At 34.7% G+C, this 26,513-nt stretch overlaps 1 protein-coding gene across 5 annotated transcripts in view; it reads right to left on the bottom strand.

Moving 5' to 3' along the window:
- LOC106084428 (tyrosine-protein phosphatase Lar) overlaps nucleotides 1-26,513 on the bottom strand; it is a 710,785-nt gene that overhangs the window by 517,714 nt on the left and 166,558 nt on the right. For all 5 annotated transcript variants that reach the window (XM_059365346.1, XM_059365348.1, XM_059365350.1 and 2 more), the window contains exon 2: nucleotides 622-663. In XM_059365346.1, coding sequence (XP_059221329.1) covers nucleotides 622-663 — 42 coding nt within the window. The remainder of the gene's footprint in view (nucleotides 1-621; nucleotides 664-26,513) is intronic.

Genomic DNA, 26,513 nt, shown 5'->3' with positions numbered 1-26,513 from the left:
GAATGTTGCTAAGAGCTACCTGATTTTTGTGGATTATGCAAAAATAACACTGCATAATTTCAAAACAATTAAGTAGTAGGAAATAACAATTAATTGTTCTATTTTTAAAGTTAAGCATTGGGAGAACAACAAAGAGGTTTATGTTCAATAGTTCTCCCTTTGAGGTGCAATGTAAGATGCCCAAGTGTCTGGTGAAAATGTTCCAAATACCGCTCAATACTTTTACAGGTTAGCGAAGATGACGACACAATCTTGACTCTTAATCCAAGCCACTTAGAATAGGCTACTTTGATTTCAAGCATCTCCTGGATAATTCGAAGATTTTGGTTACATTCAGTTAAGTGCTACGATCCGCAATAATTCGATACACATGTGTGACGACATCTCTCTTTTAACCAAATACAGTCATTTTCTAGCGGTTGTAGTAGGTATACTTGCAAAACAAACGACTTCGAAGAAATTTTATTACTAACCAACCAAAAAGAAACTTATTCTTCTATAATTTATCTTTATGCCTCAATCCATATGATTAAATCTTACATAAAACAAAATATATATAAAATACAGTTAAATATAATTGACCCTATCTCTTCAACTCGTTATGAAGAGATTTAAACTTACGTGTCAGGTATTGTATATAAGGAAAATCCGAAAAATTTGCATCTGGAACAATTGTGACAGGAACATTAATGATTATTTGCGAAAGTTAAGTTATTTTATTTATTATTTTTTTCAAATTAATTAATTTTTATTAATTCGATTAAAGTTTTAACGCGAAGGTTTTTGTTTTATTATTATAATTATTATTATTGTTATTTTTTTGTGTTTTATAAAGTCGTTGAATTATTGGTTTTTGTTCTTTCATAGTTTAATATTGTCCCATAATTGTTGATTTATTTTAGAGTTTTTTTTTGTTCTTTTCTAACATATAATCTTATAATTCAAAAATAGCTTAAAAACTAAGATAACAAATGCATGAAATAAATTTGAATATATGTATATAAATAATATTCTAGAATAATGCAGATACATATGTTTTTAATTTGTAATAAAAACCTATTATTTTTTGTATTATTATATATATATAATAATTTATTTTAAAGCCCCAAAAAGTATGCTTTATTTATTACGCTCTTCTCATTAGATAGAGGTAGAGGTGAAGGTTAATTTATAAAATATGTTTACCACAACATACCATCACAGACAATCTACTAGACACCAAGAAATTAGAGCAGAAGTTAAGCCCATGTTGTGCATATCCCTAGACAACCGGTCGCAACGGCACAGCAAACATTGTTGTTGATGACCAACTTGCAATCATGCTCATACTAAATTGCCTCTTTCTCCTACCAAAGATCTTCTTTAAAACTTTTAATCTGTCCTATAATGCTGCGTAAATTCATAATTCGCCCTCTCATAAGCTACACATAAGTATTGTTGTTAAGTAAAGAATGTGGTCACCTTCTTTACTTAACAACAACCACCGCTGAAAAATTTTTCAGATGTTCTCGCCACGATTCGAACCCAGGCATTCAGCGTCACAGGCGGACAAGCCAACCTCTGCGCTACGGTGGCCTCCGGCACCCTTGACACCAGATAAAAGTCTTTGGCAAGAGTTTGTAGCCAATAATACTACTAGTTGGACTCCAAAGCATACCGAATACAGAGCACAGCAAGCAACACCTGTAATGCACCAGTAAAAAAGAATCAACACATTAGCAAATACCCGAAAATGTTCATTGATTGACAAGAGTGGATATTACCTATTGAAGAGAGTCGTGGCTATGCCACATACATCCAGCATGCAGACAACCATACATAATAACAACGGACTTTGGTTAAATAATTTTGGTGAACGAAAGATCACCCATTTTAAGTGGGCAAGGAAACTCATTATCTCTGACACAGTCACCCCACTTATTCTTTCTCAAATCTCAAAAGATCATCTCCAGCCAAAAGTTGGGAAAATGATTGGTCGAATATTTTAGAAACTATATTAGATACTCCGCACGGAAAAATTCTAATTGCATGGGCTTTAAAAGTGCAACACAACAACAAAGATAGTTTGAATATCGAACAAAAATATTGTTTGAGGCTCCAAAAGACTTTCGTAGGACCTTAAGTCGGGGCACTTTCAATAATTTTGTTATTACCTCAGATTTTCTTGTTTCGTATAGATCTCCATTCCATTTAGAACGGAACGGACTTATTTAAAAATTATTGTAAATCTTTTCAATCATGCTCATCAACTCCTAATAGGTTTGAAAAAAAAAAGAAACAAATCGAAGTGTTGCCCAAGGAACAACAAAAATATTATTTACCGCCTATCCTTTGGAGAAGGGTATAAAGATGGAAACGAAACCTGTATTTTGTCAACTGTGATTTGTGTCATGAATTTCTCGACCATGATGTTTGAAATTCCAAATTAACATTTCTGGTGGCTCAATTCAATTCGATTCAATTTTTATAAGATATTGGTATTTTACTTCCAAATGCCTTTCATTTAAGTCCCTTATTGAAGCGATAAACTCATATAGCCGTTTTTTGGGGATTATTTGGGAGTTTCATGCACACCCTCTACCGCCTAATACTTGATTTTTTTGCAAATACCCTTAATTTAAGTTCCATATTGTACAGATAGGTCTATATGGCCTATAAGGGGGCCTGATCCTCCGACCCTCTTCTTCGGTTAAATTGATATATAAAGGGCCACAGAAAGTAGTGGCCTGATACGTTAAAAATCTTTTGGGCTTTGCTTCCCTGACCTGTTGTCACCACCCTATTTTAGAATTTTGCTGCACAAAGATTGGCTGTTGTACTGTGTAAATTGCAGTCCGTGATTGTGATATCTCAGTACAACAGATCAATGACTCAGGCTAATTGTCGTAAGTCTTTCCCAAACAGGTTAGGCAACATCAGCATAGATAAATTCTTTAAAGATAAAGAATTTTAACTTCGCACATAGACTAGTTGGTGACGCTTGTGATTATAGATAAATGAGATTTATCTAAGAACATGCAGTAAGTTCACGTCGTTTGCATTTTCTAAATATGCATTATTTCCTTTCCCCTGAAGAAAACTATGATACACAATATGTTTATCCTTTTTTTCTTTTCTTTTTGCTATAAAATTGATTTTTTTAATTTTTTCGTCAGTGCTGCTTGCTTTGAAGAAAAATAAAATAATTACCGACACCTATAAACATTACTGTAAAATTTTGAGAGGATAAAAATGTCTCTGTTATTTCAATCCTCTTTGCGTCTCTCCAAAGTAGCTTTACTAGTCTGAAATACTCAAAGAGTTCAGCAGTATTAGTAAAGCAACGAACAAACCCTCGGCTCAAAGGCGTTTATGGTGACCAGACATAATCGGCTACATTCTTGGACTCGCCTCACATTCACTTGAAACAACAAATAATTTGCTGTATATGTTTTTCTATTAAACCAACTGTTCAACTGTTTAATTTTTCATGACACTTAAAAATTCAATTTGTCTGTGTATTGCTAAAATAAAGCCAATGCTTTCTACTCCTCTGTTACAACAAAAACAAAAATCTGCTCTGAATTTTAAAATTCCTATGCCTTTTCATGACCATCTAAAAGTAATAAACCATTGAACAAAATGTAAAATCGATACAAAAACTGTTGCATACTTAAAGGCAAAATGAAATTGAAACGATAATGGAAGGAGCCACCAACGCCATCATTATCATCGTTACCAGCATATTTTTGGTCTGGAAAAGGGCATGTTCAATCTCTTTGCCATCTCTCGCAAGAAGACGCAAAGGAGAAAACCTATCAATTTTCATATTTCACTTCAAATATGATTATGATTTACCACCAACCAAGCAACCAACAACCTATACATCTATAATTCCAATATTCTCTACAAAAAAGAAAAACAACAAGAAAAAAAGAAAATAAAACAGTAATATTCTGATAAATATCTGCACGCAAAGTTGTGAGAAGAAAGAAAAAAAAACTGAAAATGATGACGATGATTTGATTTGATTTAAGCGAGAATATGGTACTTAAAATGATACTTGTCAGATATGTTTTTACATACAAATATATATATATATATATATATGTATATAGATATTTGTATACGAGATACATATATACTCAACTTGAAATCAACTCTCCGCAGCTGAGAACACAGACAGTCTCGTAGCAAAGCCATAAACGGCATATCGACATCAACAACCTTAACAAAAAAAGAAAAAACAGAACGTTTGGCACCAGAATCAGGGCAAAGACGTGTTCAGAAGAAACTTTCCTTCCACAGCTACCAAAGAATTTCAAAATTATGCAAATTTTATTATAAGCAAAGGAATTTTGTTTTTACTCTTGCCATCTCTTCTCTCTTCTACACGAATGTATGTTGCTTGCTTTTTAATGTTGCTATTCTATGGCAATGCATAAAATGATAACAAAAACAACATCCATACGACAAAAATGTATGAAAAAATATTTTGTTTTGAATTTTTAACGAATGATTTTCGTTTATTGATTTTTCTCACTCTCTTCATGCTCTTTCATAGCAAAGAGGCATGCAAAAACAGATGGTTGGTTGCCTTAAATAAAAACATACTCCGAAATAAAACATACTCAAAATATTTTCCTGATATTTTATAACTTCTTGGAAGTACGCCAAGGTTTTTATCGTATTTGGATATGAAATTCCTAAAATTGTTTTGTAAGAAAAAAAAAACGTTTTAGCTGATGTTAAATAATTTTCGATAATTCTCTAGAATTCAAAAAGGGATAAAAAGTACGCATAAAAGTGGATTGCAGTATAATAATATGTAGAAGCATGGAAATGATGCGGGAGAGATACTTCAAGCTATGTAAAAGATGGTTTGTGGTTTAGCAAATTTATGATAAAATCATTAAACCCACCACTATAGGATGGCGGGTATACTAAAATAGTCATTCCGTTTGTAACACCTCGAAATATTGATCTTGAAATATATTCTTGATCGTATTGACATTCTAAGTCCCCCACGGAGGACCATTTAGGTGAAAAGTATATAATACAATAGCTCTTCATCACGGTCTGAAGCGAAATATTAAAGCTTCCCAGGGATCGTGTTGTTTTGGGATTTCCTGGGTAAGACACAACGTGTGATAAAATGCTGATAAACGTAGTGATGTGGAGTAGGATGCGGATGGTAGGAAGGAAGGCAGGGAGGACGGGTGAAGCGATGGAACGATGGATGGAGGAGCTGTTAGTAGGCTGCATCGAGCTGAGTCGGTGAGCTGAAGATGGTTGGACTATGAAGTTTCGGAGCTGGTCGTGAGGGGATGGATGTGGTGATGGACGGGTGAAGAGAAATGACGATGTATAGATGAGCAATTAACGGGCTGTATCGAGCTGAGTTGGTGAGCTGAAGATGGCTGGACCATGAAGTCTTTGGCTCAGACTTGTGCTGAGTCATTTCGGGTTATGCCACCTATTTTCTGACTGTTTCAGAATGACGTGTTGCTACGGGATGGTGCTTGCATCATCCCATTAGGTGACCAGTCCGAAACTGTCTGGAGTTCAAATGGTAGTAGTTGGACTACGTGGTCGAACCAGAGTCCTTAATCTGGTACCACGGGAGTCAGGAGCCCCTGGAATTTCGGTGCCAGCCTGACTATTGGTGAGGCACCTGTTGGGAGCAACGTGGTGGCTGTGGTTTAACACCTAAAATCGCAGGAAGGGCATTTCGTTGCTCGGTGTGGAATTGTGTCGTGACGCATTGAACGGAAAAAGATTTGGATAGTGCTCTGCTCCTAACGAAGGGGGAGGACACCTGAACTCGAATTGGATAGCAGTATGGAAATCACGATAGCAGTCGAACGCGTAGATCTATCTACACGAAATTTTGCACAGTTACTTCTTATTGATGTAGGTCGCTGGGGATTGAAAATGGGTCATATTGGTTCAGATTTGGATATAGCTTCCATATTAAGTGGTAGTCCAAAACCTTTTAGCAGACACCTTTTTAAGACACGGCGTTCGGACTTGGTTTCAAACATTGAGGTACCTTAACATTGAGTTTAAATTTAATTGGGACATTACTTATTAATATAAGAAAAGTATTCCCATTGTATCTCAAATTACAAATCACTTCACAGTATCACAAATTACGATGAGTTAAGTTGCGTAAAGGTAATGGTAGCAACATGCAATCAGACTTTCTTAGCACTATTGACTAAAATATCGTAGGAAGCACAGAAACAATATAAAAAAATTTTCAATTTTTCAAAATACCGAGGTGACCAAATTTAAGACCTGCCAAAAAACGTCTAGCCAACCAAAGACGTTAAAATTTTGCACACGATCTCGCTGCCACCTCAGCTCTAAACATCCTCAACTTCATGGCATATTTTTAATAGTTTTTTTTTTTCGATTTTCTCCCACTGTGCGTAATAAGTAGATGTAAAAGTGGTAAATTTTTAGAAAACTTATCCTTCCTTTTTGCGAATTCATGCAAATGAAGCTATAAACACAAATATCTAAGGCTCTCTAATGTATGCTACACTTTAAACCCTTTTATAGTCAGTAAAACTTTGAATTATTTCAATTCATGTTCAGTCACAATTTAGTTTCATTTAATACTTTAAAAGCCGGCGACCACAATCTATTTCTACTTTCCATCCTGATATTATTTTTTAATATGTTAATACATTTTATGTAGGCATTTCCCACAAACATGAGCAACGAGTAACTGTGCTATACTTGTGATATAATTTTACACAGCAAAGCAAAAAATCTATCGGTATTTATGTCATCGCTGTTACTGTGTCAAACACATATAAAAATATGCAAATAAATTAAAACTATATTTTTTCCATTACACTTTTCCAACAGGATGTTATATTTGGACAAATATATGTTACCATATATACCAACATATCAGTTGAAATTCAAAGCCACCATTATGTACACCTTAACAAAAAAAGAGAAAAATGGCAAAAGAAAGAGGCAAAATGGAAAAAAACGTCAAAAAATTTACATATTATCAGTGCGAGAATTTTTTTTTGCTCTTTGTTTTTCATTCTTTCTTTATCGTGCTTTACCTTTAGCCAAGCCATGAAAAGTTAGCGCCGCACAGGTATGCTACACTTATTTTATATATAAAAATGTAAATATAAGCTTTTTTCGAAACGAAAAAAAAGAAATGGAAATCATTACCAACTAACGTCGGTAAAATGGCAAATGTGTTAGCACATAGGTTCTTGCTCTTCTAAAATTTTTTTCGCCATCATCTATGTTTGTCTTGGTCCTATAACCATTTTAATAATGATTTATGCAGTGAAAGAGGATGGAATGGAAAGGAACAGGGCGAAAAAAGTTAACTTAAAAGAAATGATTTTCTTTTTTACTTAGTTTAAAAAGAAATGCATACTATTCGGGTTTCAAATTTACGTTAGGTTCAGTAGTAATGTCTTTTCCAGAAAAATTTAAAAAACTGAAACATTTTGGAGACGCGTAAAAAAAATTTAAATACAACGCAGATTAAAGAGGTTACTCCGATGGAGTGACCAAGTGCGACATCTGGAAACTGGGTGTCAGAATTTGAAGAAGAGGCACAGAAGATCGAGGCGTTTTGGCTGGAGGCATAAAATTTCTGTAATGGTCAATTAAAGTAAAGTAAGGTGAAGCTATAAAAAAGGTATACAACTGAAAAATTTTATAATGGTTCGTCAAAATTTAAACCTTACGTTTCCAATGAATATTCCAATAAATTCTGGAGAAACTTCACTCATATCACAGTTCGATTAAAGATTTTGCCTTTTTTATGCTGAGCCTAAGACGCATGCCGCTTAGCCACATCACCTTTAAGAGAAATTTTACTAGTAGGATGTAGCCAGCATTAGTAAAGAGATGACCACCAACAGCCAAGAGCAAGCAACACACTTCTTCCGAATATCATATCTAATATTAAGCATGGATATAGAACGGTTCATATTCATTTTCTCAAGAATAACAACGTTTAAACGATTTTCATTAAAATTCCATTTAAAAAACAAAAGTAAGCAGCTTTTCTCCTTAAATTTTCTCAATCATGTATTAGTAAATTACGTTCTAATTGCGAAAAAAAAACAGGAAAAAACACATAAATCCACAATTCCCTAGACATCAAAATTACCAAACAATAATATATTGTAAATGAGTCAAGCATGCGAAAAAATAAATATAATAATGAAGCATAGTTTAGGGCTTTCATTTACACTTTGGCATATTCTGCCATAACTAAATACCTAGCAACCATCTGCCTTACAACTATGTACATGGCTATTTAGGGACTTATGGGAAATATCTATGTATGTGTTTAGGCATTAGAAAATGAATGTATGGCAAAAATAGTAGGGAAAACATATTTTCATGTATAATTTACGTGTTGTTGTCAAATATGATATGTTTGTGTATGCTATGGCAGGAAACACATAGACAGCAGCAATCTACAAGGAAGACAAACATCACTTGGCCATTATGGCAAGTGATAGTCCAACATCCTTCCTGCCATTCAACAAACACATATGTACATACGTATTCACATACAAATGTAGATGATGTGCAGACACAAGTGCGACTATTCCTTAGTTTGCAATATACGGAAAATCTTGAGTAGTTTCCAAAAAGGCAGAACAAGAAAATAAAAACAAAAGCTGTAGTTGTTGTTATTGTTGTTGAAAAGAATGAAAGGAAAATCAATGCCTGAGACAAAGTTTTTTGTCATCGAGTTTTGTTGATTTTTTTTTCTGGTTTGGTTCTTTGTTTTTCTTTTCTCATTTTTAGGGATTTCTTTGCATTTTTTTTATGATTATTGTCATATTATACCACATTCGTGTTTGTCATTTACACTTAACTCAAATGTGCTATATTAATATATGTGCACGATAGATATGTGAAAGAATATATCTTGAAACCTCGTCTGCATAAGTATTAGATTGTGCAATATAAAGGGTGATTTTTTGAGAGCAATAGGAAAGTTTTTCAAAAAACAAAAACACATGAAATTCAGAAAAATGCATGAATTCTTTGAATCGATAGTACGATCCATATAATTTAATGTTTGAAGATTATTTCATGCAAATGTTGAACGTGACTGCGCCTAAAATGGCTCATCCGCTTAGTCCAATTTTGGGATACTTTTTCCAACATTTTGGCCGGTATCTCATGAAGTAATGCTTCAATATTGTCTTCCAATGCGTCAATCACAATTATCTTAATAGACATGAGCTTTAACATAGCCCCACAAAAAATAGTCTAAAGGCCAATTGACCGGTCCCGAACGTGAAATGAAATGTTCACCGAACTCGCTTCTCCATGCGTCCATTGTTACGCGTGCTGTGTTGCATTTGTCACCGTCTTATTGAAACCTCATGTCATGAGAGTCAAGCTTTTGTATTTTAGACAAAAAACGTTGGATATCATCTCATGGTAGCGCTCACCATTCACATTTACGTTAAGATTCGCATTATCTTTGAAGAAGTACGATCCAATGATGACACCAGCCCATAAACCGCACCAAGTTGTGACTTTTTCTGACTTGCTGGATGCATTGGTAGCCCTTGCAATGCTTCTTACAGATCTTCAATCCAAAATCGAAAATTCTGCTTATTTAGGTACCCATTGAGCCGAAAATGAGCTTCGTCGATAGAATTTTGGCAATGAAATTCATTAATTTGTAAGCGCTGTTCGTTTGTAAGACGATTCATGGTTAAATTATATACCAAACGGAAGATGTTTGGCAGTGAAACAAAACACGAAACGCTCGTAAGCTGTTTGAACCAGTGCTGCCAAAAAGATAATAGCTAAAAATCGCCCTTCACAGTGAATGGATGTAAGTTTGTGTATGTGTCCGCTTACACTCCTATAGAAATATGGAGTTTCTTATAACCTATTAAATATAATCCGTTGTATTAGCAAAACTTTGCATTTCATCATCAGGTCATTTGATGTTGATGTTTTACTTTTATCAAGAATGTTTATTTCCTTCTTCTCTTAAGCCATATAATCGCAATCGAAGACATTGATTACTACGTTATTATGTCTAGAATACCGAGCCCTAAAGGCGTGCCACAGAGCGCCATTACTTAATAGAGAAACTCTACCGCAAGGATATCACCAAAAATAAGGAGACAATCATCGATAAACATTTCTTTTTGAGGTTCCCTCCAGGAAATTCGCGGCAAATTTAGTTGAAAATTTAAAGGCATGTAGCCTGAGGAAAATGTGAATATGCACAGAAAAAATTCCAAAAAAATGTCAATTCAAGATTTAGGTTAGGTTAAAAAGAGGTTGCATATAATAATACGCCCCATGCCACTATGGACATACACCTAAGCCAGTAATCGGCTTGTTGTGCGCTCTTAAAACTATAACGTAACCTCTAATTCAAGATTTAATTAAAAGTAAAATCGTTTTCAATTAACAAATTAACTAATTCATTTAATTTTTTTAATTGAATATTGTTTTTTATTACAACCGTGATTGAAATTTTTGCCATTTTCAATTAAAAAATTAATTGATTCAATTAATGTTTTGATTGTATATGAAAAAATTTTCAATCCAGTCGTTATGGATTTTTTTTAAAAAATTATTGAATTAATCATTTTTTTAATTAAATATGATTTTTTTTAATCACAATCGTGATTGAAAATCTTGTAATTTTCAATCAAAAAATTAATTGATTTAATCATTTTTTAATCGAATCTGAAAAATTTTTTCAATAGAAGAAGTGATTAAAATTTTCATCTTCTCCGTGTAAAAAACTTAATTTTTTCAATCTATTTTTTAATTTTTAAATTACTAATCGGGCTTAGACCTCATACGCTTTCTTTTATAATTGCTGATTTATTTTACAAATCGCAATTATTCGGTTATAATTATCTTCACGTTATCGATAAGTATCCAGGAGAACTTTGCACTGAAATTCTATCCAAAACATCTGACTTGCACTGGATGAATTAAATAAAACTCAGCAAATATCTGCAGTATAGACTTCAATTGATTTGACTTGACCAACTGTAATATGGTGCTTAAGAAAAATCAATTTAAGGCTATATTGTTCCCCACATTGTAAATGAAAAAAAATATATCAAAAACTCATACCGTCCATAAATTCGACAAATCTATGGCAGCCGTTCATCAGTGTACAAAACACTGCTACGACAAAAACAACAAATGTATAGGGCACCCCTACCCGACACCCGATATATTTTGGAAATCGCCCGCGGGGGAGTTTTTGTTCATAAACAGAAAAAAATATCGAAAAAATTTTTTCAATTAAAAATTTAGTTGAATATAGATTAGTGTTGTGGCAGTCTCAGCCATCAGACTCATTTAGACGTTTTCGTCCATTGTGATAACACAGGAACAGAAGAAGGAAGATTCCCACTGGAAAGTCTGATTGACCTGGAAGTTCGACATCGTCTGACTCCAAATAACATGCACATCTAAAATGTCAATGATTTCCATCCAGTAATGACGTATTCCCACCCTTCATTACTGAAGGGAAACGGCATGACTGTCTTCCCGGATAAAGGGGGAGTTTTCTATTACGTGGAGATAGACTCGATAGTCGCTGCTCCGAACTGGAGGGATGATATGGTCAGAAGGCAAGTGGCAAGAGGAAAAAACGAGCTAAATAAATGATACATGGAAAATTGGAAAGTTAAAAAATGAGGCTGAGTAAGTGGGCGGACGATATAGTTTTGCTCTAAATGCTTAAAGAGAATGATTAGAGCAACAATTCCACTCTGTGAATTGTTTGCAATTTTAGGCAGCATTTTTTTGTTCCAAAGCATAAATACTAATTAAGTAGAAATTTTGTTGAAATCACTGAAAATTGAATTGCAGATGATTTGCCAAAATTATGTTGTGAAAACATATAAAATTTGATGATAAGATATATTGCAAAAATGTTAAAAGTTTTTTTTAGGTTTTGAGGCTGCAATCAACATTTGATCATCGGAACTATTACTCTTGTCCCCTTCTCAGCAAACCTTTTTGTTGTATTTACTAAGAAAATTCTCTAAGTGCAAAATGAAACATAAATTCTTTTTGCTATTTATAAGAGTTTTAAGCTTTTTTTAACCTTTTACCATCTGAAAACGTCACAGAATGTTTGCTGTTTCAGCAAAAAATTACTTATGTTCCATTTTCTGCAGACTTTCTGTTGTTACAGCAACCATTTTTCTGTTATTACTAGCAAATGTCTCTGAGTGCAGCCTTATTTCAACCCTTTCTGTGCAAAACTAATGAAAAACGTTGCCTATATTAATGTTAATCCTATATGTGTTAGAATATTTTACAACAATTTTTTTGCTATCTTTTTGAGCTTCCAAATATGCTACTGCAAATTGCAAACAAGTAACCAAAATGAACTGCGATACCGAAAATTTTTATTAATGACTTATTTCTCCCTACCCCAACCCCGAAGGTGGCAAGAACAGCAGAGGCCATTGCTGAACAACAATATGTCTTAAGTGAGAAACAGAATTTGTAATCAGATTAAATAAGTTTTTGTGGGACCATTGTCTTCTGTAGACGCCAAGGCATTTGTGCACAAAAAGTTTGTTATGATTTCACCATAAATGCATTTCTCTGGCAATAACCAAAAGGCCACAACCAGAAAGTACACAACTTCGACCAGACAATTACAATCATTGCAATGTTGTAGGTTTGGTTATGCAAGCGCATATCTAAGGTTTACCCAACTCCCCTTTCTTGCAAACTGATGATTTTATTTTATAGCTTTCTCCTTTTTGCTACAAAATTTTCTCTAGAATTTTATTGTAAAATAAACACATTTTCTAGTTTCTCGGCTTGGTTAATGATTGTCGTTGGCCAGAAGAAGTTGGTTGGGTCCAAGCAACAAGAAACTGCTTGGACAACGACAACGCAACAGCAACTGCAGGCGGTGTTTCAAACTTTGAGGTCAAAAAGTTATCTATTTTGTGGTTTTTACATTATATGTAGTTAGTTATTCAATGTTGGCTGTGTGCTATGTTGTTGTTTTGCTATATTCCAAATCTTGGCATTAATGCTGCTGATGCTTGTTAGTATGCTGTTTTGCTCGTTTGCCCTCACCCAAACCTAGTATATAATTTTATTTTGTTTCAATTTTGTTAATGGTTTTTGCTGTTCTTTGTCTTGAAATTGGGTGCAAATCTCTTTTTGGTTATAACATCGACGATAATGACGATGAATTTGCTGAGAAAAGTTTCCACAGAAAGTTTACTAGTAGTTTGCCAAAAAGTTTTTGAGATATAAATATTTACCAAGTGCAAGGGAGAGAGAGGGAGAGACAAACGAAAACAATATGGAAATATACAAAACGATAGGATTTTAAAATGAAGTCAACGGCGAATTATTGGATTTTAATAAACTTAGAATGCAAAGGCAGTTGCTGCTTTTGGGCTCCTACAAATATGCAATATAAATTTCTTTAAGGGAAAAAAATTGCAAAATTTGTCTTAAATTTAAAATGGTTCATCATGAAATCCAATTTTGAACGAAAACCAAACTGAAATTTCCAGGAAATCAAATTTCAAGAAAAATTTTCATTTTATTGAAAACCAAATTTTCGACATTATTTTCGAATGACGACTCCCTAAAATTATGCAATAAAAATTTAATTTAAGGAAAAAAGCCCTAATGAAATATGTTTTGATTTTAAAATTGTTTATGAAATCCGAATTTGAATGAAAACTATACTGGAATTTCCTGGAAAATCACATTTCGATTAAACCTTTTTCGAAAATCAAGTTTAATTTTTTTTTTGTTTTTTAGAAAGTAGACTTTCTATGATATCTTCTATAACTAAAATTTTGAAAAATTTTGCTAATAAATGAAGTTTTGGCAAAATTTTCTTTTAAATCAAATATTCACATATTTGTTAATTTTTTTCCAAATTGTCTTTAAAACTCCATAATTGAAAAAAAAAAAATCTATAAACTCACATTTTGAAATATAATTTATGAAACCAAAGTTTCTTTTTAAATCAAGCTTCAGAGATGATTTTGCAAACACCAAATTTTGACTGCTCTTCGATGAAAATAAAATTACAGCAATTTTTGGAGTCCTGCTTTTTTACTAATTTTTTTACTAATCAAATTTCAGCACAATTTCTGCAAAAATCTATTTATGAGAAAAATTTTCTAAGAAAATCACTTAAATAACAAACAACGAAATTTTTTACATATTTTGACATTTAAAATTATATTTTTCATTTTGAAGTATATGTATGTTTTCCTTAAGCCACCAGATTTTTCTTCAAAACCTCCACAAGCAAAGAACTTGCGACATTAAACTTGTGTGTGTGAGTTTGTCTCTTCGAAATATTTCAGACACTTTACAAATATGATTAGATACAAGATTTCAGTTAAAGTTATGGAAATTGGGCAGACTATTTTTTTATTTGGGTTGGAATGCTTTTAACGGAAAGCCAACTAAAAGTTACTCAACAAAATGTTGAAGCATATTTTAGGGGATATTCCTAATAAACTTCATTTCTTTACAGGTCATCACTTTTCAAAACCAATTTGCGTTGAATACAAAATAAGTCTATTCTAGAGGCTTTGTGTATAGTCCAAGATATTGCATACTTTAAGGCATGTAGCAAAACAGAAAGAAAATATTCTTAGTCTGGGCAATTCATTTTCTAAGGCCGCAAATCAAATGGGCAAAAAAGTTTCTTTTTCTTTTCTTTCATGGTAGTAGGGATTTCACTAACACCGTAAAGCTTTTAAGTTAATGCCCAAAAAAAGAAGAAAATCACCAAGGCAGACACTAGGCAGGTGTCAAATCCTGACCCAACAATCAATCAAATTAGGCACAAAATACAACGCCGTCAAGTAATGTCCAAAGAAGACTCTTTGTGGAAGAGCACAATTTCACATTAACATGATTTGATATAATGATATTTTAACTTTTTAATAGAATTTGGTATGCTGCCACCTTCACATTGGGGCATTATATTTCACTTGCAATAGAATAGAAAATACAAAGACGAAGTATGAAATAAGAAAAACACCTGCTAACATTTCTTCGAATGAGCCTTGTGTACCTGAAAGAAGCCAAAGAGCTCAAAATGGAAAACGAACCAAACGAGGCATATAAATGATGTGTAATTTTCGTGGGTCCCGAGTAGCCGGTTGGATGGACATCATTAATCAAAATTAAAATCTAAATCCAAATGGAGACCCTACACAAGCTAAGATGAAACAAAGTAAGCGTGAAGCGTTAAGGTGGAAAAAAAAACAATAGAGTACACTAATACAACAGCACAAGAAGTGAGATTTAAGGACAACAACTGGCTTAGCTTTTTAAGGTAGAAGGAAAAAAATTAATTTGGAAAATGACTTTGGACCACCATATGTAAGGCTAAAAGAGATTTGCCGTTTACGATAACGAATTACGGGGAAAATCATATTGTTTTGTACTAAATGGCCTTTGAGAAATGAATGCCATGAAATTTATACCAAGGGTCACCTTGTTATCGCAGTAAATAAATGATTGCTTTTGTATCAGCAGGAATGTATTAACATAACAAAGAGAGTAAACGATGATATGGGGCTAAGGATTGTTTGTGTTTATTTCAAATCTTAAAGCATACTTTAAGGCGAGGAGTTAAATGAGACAAAATCAATTATTTATTTAATAAAATATAGAAAAATATATACATACATAAAAAATAAAATGTTGACAAAATTTCCGCATAGAAAAAATTATTTTAAAATGTTTTTTTAACTAAATTAAATTTTGAAAACATTTTGTACAGAAGTAACATGCATATGAAATTGAGATTCTTTTTATTTTGCTTGCCTTGGATTTTTGTTGTTGGATTTTTTTGTTCAGCTGAAAACAATAGTTTTGTTTTTGTTTTTATTTAGAATAGAAAATAAAATAAAAACTTTTTTAAAGGTTAAAGCAAAATGTGGTGCATTGGCCATCATCACCAGTTTACAAAAAACCTCAAAAAAGAATACATGATTGAACCTACTCACTAATTACTGAGTAGCCTAGAACATTGGCATAGCAGCCGTTTGGACTTGGCTATAAAAAAGGGGCCTCCATCTTTGAACATAAAACCTGAAACCGGGCAGCATTCATTGATATTTGAGAAGTTTGCCGCTGGAAGGTTCATGGACAAATTTGCATATGGTACTGAGGAATGTTAGTTTTTAGCAGATCATATCTCTCTTCCATTCAAAAATACTTTTAATTTTTGTCATTTTTTTGGTTTCAACATATTAAAACTGTCAATTAAACTTTTCACACTAACGAACATTTTCAACATACCAACAAGCTTATGGTATAGCTATATCCTCACTCATTTCAGAAGTTATGCTTAAAGACAAATCCTACCCCCATAATACTTCTTAGCAAGGCATGACAAAAATATGTACATTTTTCATTTTTCTTATATAAGTGCGGCCAAATGTCAGTTTGTCTGTTTAAGAAAACATTTAAGCTGTCTTTGGCAAAAGTTCTCATACATTTGAAAATGACAGCCTGATGCAATCTTAATGAGACCCATCACACAGCAAACAACATACATACAACCAATTCTGGTGGATTGCATACATTCTGGCTGCTTGGCCAGAAACAATCATAAGCATACTCATTCTCACATTTTGTTTTATGTCATTTTCTTTTATTGTTGGCTTTTGCACCCGTAGTTTTCTAACAATTGAAAAATGAAAAAAAAAAACAAGCAGAGCAGAACAGAAGAGAAAATATCAAGCTAAAGCTGAAAGAAATATGACATGAACATGTTCTTATTTTTTATGTGGGAGCAGCAGCAAATACAATAGCTTGACGGCGTTATTTATTGTTGATATTTTTTTAATTGTTTTTCTTAGTTTCAGAAATCTTATAGAATGCAAAAGGAAAGAGGGGGAGAGAGCGAGGATGAAAACAAAAATGCAGGAGTGGGCATCCAATGCTTACACTTAGTTTGCTCTGCTCAGCTCAACAATAAATCGAGACATGAAAAAGTGCTTAACTTGATTGATATACAAGTGGAAGCTGACTGGATGTGAGGGCCCTTGGGTCATCCCATAAGAATACAGACGAGACGCCTTAAGGACATACTTGTCATTTTTCAATTGAATTGTAGTAAATTACATTATTTATGATTTTAAAAATGTAAACAAACACTAGACGTTTTCTTTAGAAAATACCCCAAAAACATTTAACATTTTAAAGCCTACCTTCAGGGCAAATACAAATGCCATACACAATTTTATGCAAATAGATTTTTTATAATAAATAATGTTAATTGAATAAGATGGTCACAAGTTAAAGAACTTTCATACAGTTAATTATCATAAGGCCTAAAAATATTTCAAAAGGCGTGGAGTATTCAAAGCAGACGAAATTTTGGGAAATCCATTGGGTATCTCTTGGTAAAGCTGTATTTCTATAGAAAAGGTCGTCAACATCTTATTTTGTAAAGAATATTGGTTCAAAATTGTATTTTGTCTGTTTGCGCTCTTTTATTTTGACCTTTAAAATCTTTTCTTGATTTTTCGAGATCATTTAAATTCAATGTTTAATAAATTTATATAAAAGTTTAGCAAGAGTGTGCTGTTGATTAAACACTTTGACTGGCTTGGTGGATCGAGATTGTAATTTCATCAACACTTTTGTCAAATTGATCAAAGTGCTCTACATATCCAACGACTATTGAGTACGGTGTAGAGCACGCTAATCACCATGCCAGTCAAAGCATTTTGACTATAGCACACTCTTTGCTTTGGTATTCTTTGATTAGAAAGTATTGAATTTAAATGATCTTAAACTGGAATGTTTTCGAAAAATCACGCAAATGCTTTTTTATAGAAATTCTTTTTTTTAAATTTTATTTTTTTTAAAGAGATTTTCAAATCTTAATGTTCATAAAAAGTTTTTTTCAATATTTTTTAGTTCAAATTATATTTCTATTGAAAATTTTGTCAGAATTGTAAATGTATATAAAATTAACTGAACCGGGCTCGCATTGCTGCGCCTTCTCTCAATATCTCGTTCCTTTTATTTGAGCCCCATATTGCCATGGTCGGTGAATATGTTCTGTTTGCAGCCTTTCTCCGCAAGGGTTTTACGGGTAGGGTGGCGATCCAGACTCTTGATTCTGAAAATAGGTATCAGATGCAGGGCTGCGGAGTCGGCCGGAGTCGAAATCGGAGTCGGATTTTTGAGCCGGAGTCGGACTTTGGTTCGGAGTTGAGGACGCTAGCCCCGACTCCGAACCGCTCTACGACTCCGACCCGCGGTCGGTGTCGAAGGCTATACTCCGCAGCCCTGATCAGATGCATGCTCTACTCTAAAAAACCACCCATCTTCGAGATCTGGCGTTTTTAAAAAAGGGGATAAGGGGAGGGTACTTTCCGCTATAGAAAATGGTTTCAAAATGTTGTTTCTGAAGAAAATTTTGTTAACATTTTTTTCTATAGAAAGTTTTGTCAAAATTTTATTCTTGTAGGAAGCTTTAAAATTTTTTTTTTTAATAGAAATTTTTGATATAAACTTCGACTCTCCGACTTCTACATATGAGAAGATATACGGCCATCTCTTCCAAGGCGGTTTCATACGAACGAACCATTTTCTCTCGCTTGATATATTCAAAACCGCAGTTGTCTCACTATAAAATATAGAAAGTCTAGTAAAAACATGCTAAGTTCGGTCAGCCGAATCTTGGAAACCCACAACAATGGATTCTCCGTAAAATTTACATAAAACCTTATGTATCAAAATTTTGTCAAATCAGTTTTTAGTCAGGAATTCCGTGCTGATTACAGAATCCCTAGTTGTTTTCCATACCACTCCCCTAAGTTGGTTCATGTCTGGTATTGTGTCCCCACCTAAGTACCGGTGTCTTTTAGCCGCGAAAACCGGGCAGTGACATAGGAAATGCTCCAACTCATCATCTTCCCCACATGATATCATTTGCCGTAACGGTTTTGCATAAGTGAGCTCGCAGTCCTATGTGCCCTATTATGACACAGAAAGCTTTACTGACTTCCTGCTTACTTCCACTCAGTAATAGCCTCGTCTTCCCAAAAACCGGATCCCCCATAAGAGTTTCGTGGTCCTTCTGACCGTTTCGCTGTTCCACAGTATTACATGCGCGTTCGTAGCCCACGCTCTAAACTAGGGCTGCGTCGACCCGAAAGGATTCGGGTTAACCTAGTATATCTGGCCTTTACCGCCAAATCGTCTACCCTTTCATTCCCCCTTACTCCGCATTGGCCCGGCACTCAAACGATGCGGATCGTTTTATCCTCAGAAACTAGTTGTTATTGCCCTGATAGCTGGTTTACTGTCCGTAAAGATGATCACACTCGATGTCCTGGCGTTAGTACCACACCACCCCACGCGTTTTGTGATCGCCCGGATTTCCGCCTGAAGGATCGTATTATGGTCAGACAGTCTAAAACAGGTCTCGGTCCCTTGATTCTCAATTTAGACCCCCAGGCCCACTCTGTGCTCTAGCTTTGACCCATCCGTGTAACATGATCTTCAAGATGGCAATACAAGGGTTCGGTCAATCCAAGACTGTGCCGCTGGCAGCAGTGGCTCGCACTCGACCTCAAGAGTCTTTCCAGGTATCCGATCAGAAACCTCTTGCCTTCCTTCCAGGTTTTCCATGGGAGTTGGAAATCGTAAAAAACAAGTATGTGCAAAAACAGTTAGCAAAAACGGTTAACTATTGCGGCATGCAGGACCTAAACATGCCAATTCGGGAGATTGGTTTATGTGGGAGCTATATCATGTTATTGACCAATTTGACCATACCTTGCAGACTTTATGAAGTTCTTACTAGAACACTATGTGCAAATTTCAACCAAACTGATAACAATTGCAGCTTCCAGAGCTCAAGAAGAAAGTCGGACTTTGTTTTATATGGAGGCGAGAGTGGGCGCATTTGGAGATGGAAGTCCCCAAGTACGGTCCTTCGCCGTCGAAAGCTTCTTTTCCAATGGTCGCTCACTTGTTGCTAAGCAATGTACCTTCTCCGCTCGCTCTGAAATTCCTTCTCTCAGACTTGTTCCTGTCCTAATTCCGTTATGTCTTATGCTTACTTATTTTGGGAGTGTGAAAGTGTCGCTTAAGCCAGAAGTGGACTTCAACGGACCATCAGAACTCCAGAAAAAATCGAAAGAGTGAGGCAGTCAGTTGTGCGTTCTCCCCGGCTTTCGGCTCGCAAGCACGCTGCTGCCATGAGAATTTCTGACACCACTGTTCGGCTAATTCTCCATCAAGACCTTTAATTAACTGAACGCATTTTTTTTGCTCGTAAAACTGCTCGTAAAACTTGAAGACGCGGTAGTTTTTTCCAGCGACGATTTGAAATTTGAGTCCGGTCGATTTCTTTTTATGGGGTTATTTGAAATCCCTGGTTTATGTCGATCGACCACAGACCAAAGCACACCTCAAGCAATACCGATTGATATGCTACAAAGAGTGAACACTAATTTCAAAAATCGACTTAATCAGTGTATGCGCAATGGGCATCACCATTTACCCGATGTCATTTTCAAGACTGCATGAAAAAAAAAACATTAGGGATATTATATTCTCAAATTAAAAAGAATGAATACAATAACTGAAGTAGTACTGTTTTTATTGACCTTTTAAACATGTAAGTTTCTTTGGAGCACCCTGTATATAATTTATGGTGTCGCAGATCAATATATCGTGAAAAGTTACTCCTTAGAATGATGCATCTCTAAATACATAGCAACAAACTACAGCATACTTTCAGGTGATCGAGTTGAGATTAACAAATTCAACTGCTTTCGATAATTTAAAATTCCAAAAAATACGTTTCGTGCTTCTTGCAGATCTTTAAAGGCTTCATAAACGGTAACTTCACAAACAACCAAGCTGTGCATAAATCCTATTCAAGATACGAATTTGGAAAACTGCTTAGTTTTTGCATTAAATAACAAGAGTATGCTCGTTATAAATTCACATGCCATAAAATATAGGCAACGTTTCTCGAAATAAAAGTCTATGATATTCCCATGCTGTGGATTCGTTTTGTTGTTTTTTTTCGCTCGTTTGCGGCCTTTATAAACCAACTCCTAGAAGTAGGCCACAAAATGACATGTCGACATACTCTGACAGCTGAGACAAATGGCAAAGAAGCAAAAAAGAATAAAACAGCAGAAAAACACCAGCAACTGAATCTAACCGAAAAAATACATCATGGGGTTTTAAAGATTCGTATGCAGCGGGAGGCAACAAATAAATCGAGACGAAAACAGCAAAACGAACGAAAATGAACAAAACTTGGCAGTTACCAAGTATGTCGCTCGTCGTCTTTTTGCCAGATCTCTCGTCTATAGACGTCGACGAGTCAAGTCGAGAGTTAAATGTACTTTTTTTTAACATTTACCCTCTCAAAATGAATGAAGAACAAAAAAATAAATAGATTGGTTTTGGTTTCTCGTTTGCGTTTTTTTTTTTTTTTTTGTGTAGTGGTGTCTTAAATAATTTCTCTCCGATGTTTTTTTTTTGTTCTTGGTACGTAATATAATCCTTCAGATTAAATGTGTGAAATTTCAATTTGAAGGGAAAATGTCGACCAGGCAAACGTGGCATGAAAATATTTAATGATGTCTGTGTCTGGGCATGATTTTTTTTTTTTTTCTTACTTCCTGGTTTGCCATGAAGTAGAACGATAATTTTTTAATAGACTCAGCATTAATGATGACAAAAACAAAAAAGAAACGACCTTCCCCTCTCCCGAATACTGCCGACATGGGGGAGTGGGGGGCATGAAATCAAGATTATTTGCATTGCGGGCGTTTTTTGCAATACTTCCTACGTCTGCCATCATAGCTCTGTATATACTATATGCCACATTTTGTTTGCTTTTGGTTTGTGGCACGTTAGGTTTTATTTTTGCCGATTTTGACAGTAAATGAAGAAGATAAATGGGCTTAAATTATATTACCGACAGTTTGTTAAGAACTGTGTTTACTGTCGATAATCTCCTCGCTTTTTTGCGGAAGCTTTGTGGTGATAATTGAATTTTTTTTTCTTAGAGTGTGTGTGCGTGTGTCTATACTGTTACAAGTGGCACATAAAATACTGATTAAATATTGCTTTGCCTTTCCAAGAAAATGATATAAAATCAATAGATTTTTAATTAAGATTGTGCAGGGCGAAAATATTTATTACCAACTTGAAGGAGGCAAAATATGTATATTTAAAAAGGACTCAAAAGGGGATGTGTATAAAACGTACATAAAACATGCACGCATCAACATTTCTTCTTTCTTGCTTCTTTTTATCGAGTTTTTTCTTTAATATACAAATAATTATTTAAAAAACATTGCATACTTTTATGCGCTCAATTAAAAGGTATTTACGAGTAGAACACGAATCTTAAGTGTATTTGTAGGGCCAAGATTGCGGGGGTCCACCACGTTTCCAAAACACCCGCCTAACAAGTCTTTCTTACTGACCATGGCAATATGGGGCTCCAATAAAAGGCATTTTATAGTAGGGAACGAATCTTACATTTTTTGTAGGGACAAGACTCTGGGGGTTCACTTAACCCCCAAACAGGACTTATTTCTTGACCATGGCAATATGGGGCTTAAATAAAAGGTATTTTGGAGAATAGCACGAACCTTATATCTACTTTCAGGGCCAAGTGTTGGGTGGCCACCTCACCTCAAAGGTATTTGACGCTTTACTTGGATAGCGTCGACGACACCTCTAGCCTTCCCTGCCAAATCATCTGCTCTTTCATTCCCCCATACTCCACTATGGCCCGTCACCTCAGAGAAAGCGTTAATATTCATCTTACATCCCAGGACTTTTTGTGACCTTACCGTCTTGGTTGTTAATGCCCATCATCTTAGGCATTCGGTGATCTCCCGGGTCTCTACCTGCAGGGCCGTATTATGGTCAAAGAGTCAAAAACAGATCTAAATACCTCTTCCCCAGGCCCACTCCGTCCTAAAGCTTTGATCCATTTGTTTAGCATGAACTTCCTGATGTCAATAACAATTAAGTCAATCCAAAACTTGGACGCTGGCAGCAGTGCTTGACATTTTTGAGGTTATACGTACTCAGAAGATTTAGACATACGATCGCTATTTGTGTTGTTTACAGAACCTTAAGAGATTCACCTCGCTTAAAAAATAGAATTAAATCGTGAAAATTTTCGTTCGATTATTTTTTTACAACTTTCGACGTGGATGACCTCAACAACTCGTAGGTCCAACACGAATTTCGTGAAGGTCGTCCAAAATCAGTTGTTATTCCAAAAGCCATTGATGCTGTGCGCCAACTGATATTGCAAGATCGTCAGATTGAGACAACCTTAGGTATTGGTGGGACCAGCATACATTCAATAATGCATGAACATTTGCCCTGTCTTATCCCCACGCTAATGGTTGCAGTAATTTGTCTTGTCACAATGTTCTGAGGCATTAGGTGTAACTTTAGATTCAGTGCTTCAAATGGTGTATTAAATGTGACTATGATGAAGAAACAAGTCATTCTATGGATCCAGCTAAGTACCAAACAGTAAATGGATTTCTGAAGCGCAGTTCACCAGACCACAAAGCCAAGGCAAGACAGGGAAGAGTTAGAAATTTGGTATAGTCTCTTCTCCCAGGGTGAAGGGTGCTAACGTGGCTACTTTGTATCTCTTGCTGGGGGCAGCAACTTCAGGCTTAGATGAACTTACTACTAGACAATTGCATTTTTCTTACTTTAGTAACAAAATCAATAATGGGTATGGATTTATTCTTTGATTTGAAATAAAACCAAGTGGGAACAAATGAGCCATAAAACACGTTTTGGAGGCCAATGCTAACGTAGCTTAAGAGACTCTTATCATGGGTTGACCCATTTCATTACGCTAGCATTGATTTAAATAATACCCTCTTCCTTGCAATTCGATGTGAACTCCATATTATTAAGGGTTTTAGATAATAGAAATTGAGTTTTTGTTCCCTTAAAAAGCTAAGAAAGAAAGTACAAAATATGTATCTTTTGGCTTTTTTATTTTTTGAGTAAGAATACAACATTGGAAATCCGTCATCAATGCGCCTTTGGCAAGCAGATGTGATCAAAAATTTTCATTCTTGGTATCGATATTGTTTTATTAGCCAATGGTCTAAGAATTCTGTTGTGTTTTTATTGCACATCACGAAAAGGCCTTTTTACCTTTTGTATAGCATACTTTTAGGAAATTCCCCTAGGGTATAATACAAATGTTTGAGATAACCAAAATATTGCCCAAACCCGCTTTAACCGCTCAATATTTTTGAATTTTATGTTAACCTTAATCTAGCACACAAAAACAGAGTTCCAAACAAAAGCCCCTACTTAATATCCAAAGCTTTCATTGGTTTTCTTTTTTCCAGAAAATTCTCTTTTCAAAGTGCTTAGCATTAAGAATTATCATAAATTCGTGGAGAAAGCAATCATGATTTACAAGGTTTTACTTTAATCAAATTTTCATCGCTTTCTTTTATTTCCTATTCCATTGAGTGTGCAATTCTTTAATGTCTTATTTTATTTGCTCTTTTCCCTTTTTGAAAATATTTATTTAAATGATTTATTCCTATGCCACTTTATGGGCTGCATAAAATTCAGTCTGTTCTTTTTGGTTGAAACGAAAAAAAAGAGATCATAAAACAAAGTAAATCCCGATTTCAACACCAACGTAAACATGGGTCATGATTTCGCCATTAAGATAAACCAAACAAATAGTAAATACATATTTTAGTGATTTTTTCGGGGTTTTTTTTTGCATATTTCCCCCATTTTATGGACTCGAAGAAAATATTTTTTTTTATGTATCTTATTTTCGCCCCCAAAGTTTTCTGCAGTAATCAAATTGTTTGCCCTTTTTTAAGGCAAAAATAATGCCTCCAGAATTGGGAGAGGGCAAACAAGTAAACAAGAAATTGGCATTGAGTCTACCACCCCACCACATTGGGAAAGCCCATTTTGCACTTGCCGCAAAAGCAATTGTAATGTAGGCCAACCGAAAGTTGCAGCCTGAAGCCAGACTGTGAGAAATAAGCGAAAAAATAATCTTAAGATAATAACGAATGACAACTTTATTGTTTTGTTACAAACATAAATTTTCCCAACTACAAATAAATGTCTGGCTGCGGTTCGGGTGAGAACTTGCAGCCAAGTACCATCATTATCAACCACCATGGGGACAATGATGGAGGGGAGACAATTGAAAGTCAGGGGGAAAATATAAATTTTCCTATTTGCAGGTTTTGCTATGCCTCTCTCGTTATTAGCCAAATGAAATTCAATACCTGATAGCATCAGATTACTTGTGGCTGACACAATTTTCCAGCAACTACACAGTAAAGTAAAGTATATTTGTCACACCCTCACTTACCACCACCATAATAATAACCATCCCCCCTACATCGTGCTAAGGTTGACCAAAACATACCCTAAAAGTATGCACTGTTGATTATTATACCTGTTTGTTCAGTCTGAGTCATATCTAAAAATGTTGTTTATTTGAGGCACAGGCGGCTAGTAGTTTTGCTCTCTAAGGGTATGTGGTTAGCTATGCAATGTTATGGGCTTTGCTTTTTGCAGACTCTACATTTTGTTTTCAAGATAATTGAGGTCATCTAAAAGGGGTCATGTATTATGTAGTAGGCATGCTGTGACTCTACACGACACCACCAACACCACAGCTTTCAAAGCAAAAAGAACAAAAAAAAAACAGAGTAAGAGAGAAACCAAAAGTGAAGACGAAAGTCATGAGGGAAAAATTTAAGTAATTTACCTTTAAATGTCCATAAGTTACTGGGGAATTGCTTTGAGTCGTGTGTCGGACCAAGGCGAGTGAAGATGTATGATGGAAGATATTTTACCCAAATGTTTTACTCCATTTGCAGACACACTGGCATTAAATGTTAACTTTTTTCCTAATGCATTAATATCACATGGGCTATAGGGTTGGGCAATGTTTTTCTAACTGTATGGAAACGTTTATTACTTTTCATGCAAAGGAATAATAACCTTAATGAAAAATTTTATGTGAAAACTAAACTTAAAACTACGGAAACATTTGGTTCAAGCGTTAATGAAGAATTAAGAAAATGCAAATTTTAATGTTGTATGAAATATGAAAATTAAATCTGATAAATCATAAGAAAATGTTGCCTATTTTTAGGGACAAATTCAAATTTACCTGCGAACTTTTCTTTAGAGAAAAGATTTCTGCAGTAACAACGACGGTTGTCTGACACAAATTTTTTCGGGAAAGTGGTCTTCTATATATAGCCTATGTAAAACAGCATACCTTACCTTACACCTCCTTGGTGAAGAAAAGTTTTACAAGAATACAATAGTTGTGATTATTTTAGTACAATATAGTGCAGTGCAATGAAATTTATATGAAAATGATATCTATCCAAGACAACGAAGTTCCGGATAAATTACCAGTGTAGGCTTATGTAGAACATCTGTGATCAGGGTTGCCTTGGTATGCTTTT

Source organism: Stomoxys calcitrans, chromosome 3, assembly GCF_963082655.1.
Source record: "Stomoxys calcitrans chromosome 3, idStoCalc2.1, whole genome shotgun sequence".
Taxonomy (NCBI): Eukaryota; Metazoa; Arthropoda; class Insecta; order Diptera; family Muscidae; genus Stomoxys; species Stomoxys calcitrans.
The sequence above is the reverse complement of the archived record's forward strand: the minus strand, read 5'-3'. Positions and strand labels throughout refer to the sequence as shown.